General features: G+C 54.7%; 1 protein-coding gene across 1 annotated transcript; it reads right to left on the bottom strand.

The window, feature by feature from the left end:
- Nucleotides 1–328: 328 nt before the first annotated feature.
- LOC124696028 (oryzain alpha chain-like) lies at nt 329–910 on the bottom strand. Its single transcript, XM_047228818.1, has one exon. It carries the CDS (start codon nt 908–910, stop codon nt 329–331), a length of 582 nt encoding a protein of 193 aa, XP_047084774.1.
- Between the last annotated feature and the right edge of the window lie 3,138 nt (nt 911–4,048).

Here is a 4,048-nt window from a genome sequence, read left to right as displayed (position 1 = left end):
CTATTGCTCCAAAAGGCTTAAAAGAAGATAAAATCTTATGAAATAATGGGCGTGGCGAGGCGTGATTGTTTCCTTATAGTACTTGCTTCTTAATTCTAGTCGAATATCTTTCAATCAGCAAACACATACTCAAACAACTTAACCAGGTAATTGTCTGCCACTGATTTCATATATCACCCATGTTTCTAATACTTCATCTAGAAGTAAACCCTATATTTTTATGTTGAAAAAATCATCTACTTTCTGCTCATATAGATAGTAAAACACTGCAGATAACTAATAGAAAACCAATCTACTGTAAATTTCTTCTGGCTACCAGCGAATATACTTAAGTACGGGCATATACAAGCCGCAACCGCTCCTGGATCTCGGCCAACCATCTTACTTCAGCCGGAGATCGCTGGAAGCCCTCCGGTACGTACCCGCAACAAACGGCGCTGTACTCCTCCATGGTGTGGTCGCTGAACATGTTGATACCTTGGGTGCTACTATGAACCCCTATGGCGTAGCCTGCGTTATGTCGGTCGATGTTACGGAGGGCGTCCTGAAAAATGGCGTACCGATGCTCCTCGTGGGCGATAGAGCTGTAGATCTTGCCGTTGCAGGCCTTCCACTCGATGAAGATCCGCCTGGTCTCTTCCTCGCTCCTCTCCCTATCCCAGGACCAGGCGGAGTAGCCTTTGTCGTGCCACTGCTGGTCGATGTCGCGGAGGCGGTGCTTGAACATGTCGTACCCGTGCTCCTCCTCGGCGGCCGAGCTATAGCTCTTGCCGTGCTCGGCCTTCCACTCCATAAAGATCCGCCGCATCTCCTCCTCGCTCCTCTCCTTTTGCGTGTTGTCCGACGTGTTGCTCGTGTCTGCCGCCGCCGCCGCCGCCAGGGACACCAGCAGCAGCAGCGCTGCCGCCATGATCCTCATCACCACGGGAATTATAGGTGGGGGAAGTAACGTCGCAGGTAGATCAGATGTGTGGAAGGTCGATTGATCGATCTCTCTTCGAAACGCTCGCCGTGCTTGATCGGTAGATCAATTTAAGGGATTGTGATGTATATTTAAAGGTTCAAGGAGGACGTATACGTACCTACAAGAGACCGAGACGTACACGAATAGCATGCAGATCGACATACCTACAAGAGACCGAGACGTACACGAATAGCATGCAGATCGACACAATAAGAGCATCCCAGCCGTGTCCGAGACGAGACCCAGAAGGCTTTTTTTCCCGCGCGGCTGGTGGCCCCAACTTATCGGCGAGAGAGACTGATCGTCGTCCTCATCGTATCGTCTTCCGCGCGCTGAAAAAGCCTGCCGCCTGTTAGTCTTCGTCGGACACGTCGTTTCCACGCGGCGAGTTAATGTCGTCGCCTCGGTTTCACGCGTGTCGACCTCTATTTATCGCCGAACTACCGCGTCTGGCCGCATTCACCACGCTGTCACTATGCTCAATCTTCCCCAATCTCTTCCAATCTCGAGCGAGCCAGCGGCGATCAAAGAATGGCGAACGACGGTGCGGCCAACAATGGCTTCGACCGCCGCTCTCTCCACCAATGGGAGGGCCGGCTTCTCCACATGGCGGGCTACCCGGCGCCGCCGGACATCCGAGCTCCGGGAGGATGGCGACTCAGCGCGGGCGGCGTCCCGATCCCGCCGCCGTCGATGGGTCGCGCCACCCTGGAGGCGGAGATCGACGCGGTGCTCGTCACTCTCAGTGACGAGCAGCGCACGGAGCGGCGCTTCTTCCCCGACAACTACGAGGCATGGACCGCCTTCTTCCGGCGCATGTACAGTGAACTCGCCGCCTACGACGGGCCTCCTCCCCCTCCCGCTAGGAACAACGCCGCCGGCCGCCGCCGCTGGTGGAGCGCGCCTGGCCGCACCGTCGAGAATTTGCTCGCGCACATTGAGGGTGGGAACTCCCCAGTCCTGGGGATGCCACCGCCGGTGGCGGCTACCGTGTCGCGCAGACACGGCAGTTCCTGGACGCCGAGGAGGATGACACCGTCCTCCTCCTCGTCTGGGTCGAGGTCCGCGTCCAGGTCCGGCGGATCGGCGCACCCGGGCTTCATCAAGAAGGAGCCGGCGTCTCCGTCGACACCGGTCTTCATCAAGAAGGACTCCGCCGCTGACCAGAGGGCGCAGGAGCGGCGCCCTCATCATCCGCGACTAGCCCTCCTCTCCATCGCGCTGGTGGAAGAGGAAGACGTCGAAGAAGGAGGCCGCCGCCAACCAGCTGGCCGAGGAGGAGGCCAAGCGCGCGGAGGACGCCGCGATGGAGGAGGCGATCGCCAGGTCGCTGAACGACCTGGTGCCCGCCGACAATACCCTCTCATCGACGCCGCCCTCGAGTGGTCCAGGCGGGACTGGGAGCGCCAGGAGGCGGAGCAGCAACGTCGGCTACTGAACATGGCCGCCGCGCGGCAATGCGCCGTCCGCGCCACCGGACCGTCCGCGGCAACGAACGCCGCGCTCAGGCCCGTCGAGCTGATCAAGCTCGAGCAGAGCAGCGACGACGACATGTACCGGCCGACGCCGCCACGCGCCGGAGACCCTGGTCATGGTTCGAGCCGCTGGTACGAGGCGGCGCCGCCCCAGGACGCCGCCAGCTCGAGCGACGATGACGACGGTGCGGACTACACGGCCTTCTACCGCCATTTCGGCATGTAGGAGGCCGCTATTAGTTTAAGTTAATGTTTCCCTGTAGCCGAATTCAAATATATGTACGAACTCACCTATATAAGTTAAATATCACTAAATTTCGCTTATGTTTGCACGAGTTTCGCCTACTTCTGTCTAAATTCGTCGTATTTTGTCAAAAAAAAAATCATCCACCATGAACTCACCGCTGGGAAAATGGACCTCCCAGGTCAAACTTTCATCCAATCCGGCGCTAAATGGCGCCGGATTTCGGTGTGAGAGCCTCAACGGCTGGAGATGCTGTAACATCCCAACAACCCACGATGGACGGATTGACCAGCCCAAATCACGATATTTTTGTTGGAATTGATCTCGGCCATAGCAACTAATAACCACGGGAGCACCGCACTTAGCTTTAAGGTTTATAAGCAGTAATTTTTTTGAGGGAAAACCTTCATTGTGCGCTTTATTTCACGACAAAAAGGAAGTTTTCTGTGTCCAGACACACGTTTTTTGGTTCGTTCGTCTCGTGATTCGTGCCCGAGCGTCCCACGCGTCCATGCAAGTTTTGTGTGGCTAGTGGCTTGCAGTTGTCGGGTTATCTGGGCTTAGGCTCTGAGCCCGTTTCGTTTTCATTTTGAATGTTTTTTGGGCTTAGCTCCATTTATTTTTCCGTTGGGCGGCTGGTGGGTCACAGAGCGGTGTTCGCATTTAGAAGTTCCCCGGAAGTTTGATTTGTATATTTGTTTCGGTGTACTCCCTTGTCTAGTTGTCTGGGGATTTGGGGTGGTGAGTGTTGTGTTTCTAGGGTGATCGCCTACATTTGCTGCCTACGCTCCAGGGGTGGATTTATATCTGTGAGCCCCTGTGTGTTCGAATGGCGGGTATTCTTCCTTTTTTTTTTTGCGAAACACAGTACAATCAAAGACGCTCATACATACGCGCACACACTCACCCCTATGAACGCACACACGCACACCCTACTCCTATGAGCACCTCCAAGAGACTGCGTTGAAGAATTGATCCGGCGGGTCTTGAGATTGACGAAGTCACCACAGGCGCCTCGCTGTCGACGGGAACGTCGCCTCCCACTGAAGAATATTCCGCCTTTATGAGACATCAAAGTGTCAAATCTGGGATTTGAACTCTGGTGGGCTGGGGGTGCCACTGCCCTCCTAACCATCCAACCACAGGTTGGTTCTCGGCGGGTATTCTTCCTGTATGGTTAATTTTGTCAGTCTTATGTGTTAGTTGTTTCCTGGCCTCTAATTTTCATAGGTGAACTATCCTTTATTTGTTAGTATGATGTGTGTTGATGGATTGTTCATTCGTAGAGACATGGTGGGCTTTGTAGTTGTGTTGGGAAAATTTGGTATCCAGGCACACCCACTGTTAGTCAATATCTAATGAGCA

Source organism: Lolium rigidum, chromosome 3 (assembly GCF_022539505.1).
Source record: "Lolium rigidum isolate FL_2022 chromosome 3, APGP_CSIRO_Lrig_0.1, whole genome shotgun sequence".
In the NCBI taxonomy this organism is placed as follows: Eukaryota; Viridiplantae; Streptophyta; class Magnoliopsida; order Poales; family Poaceae; genus Lolium; species Lolium rigidum.
The sequence above is the reverse complement of the archived record's forward strand: the minus strand, read 5'-3'. Positions and strand labels throughout refer to the sequence as shown.

Bases quoted from the DNA above. Each gene is read 5' to 3' on its own strand.
- LOC124696028 (XM_047228818.1), bottom strand. From the start codon at position 910: ATGGCGGCAGCGCTGCTGCTGCTGGTGTCCCTGGCGGCGGCGGCGGCG.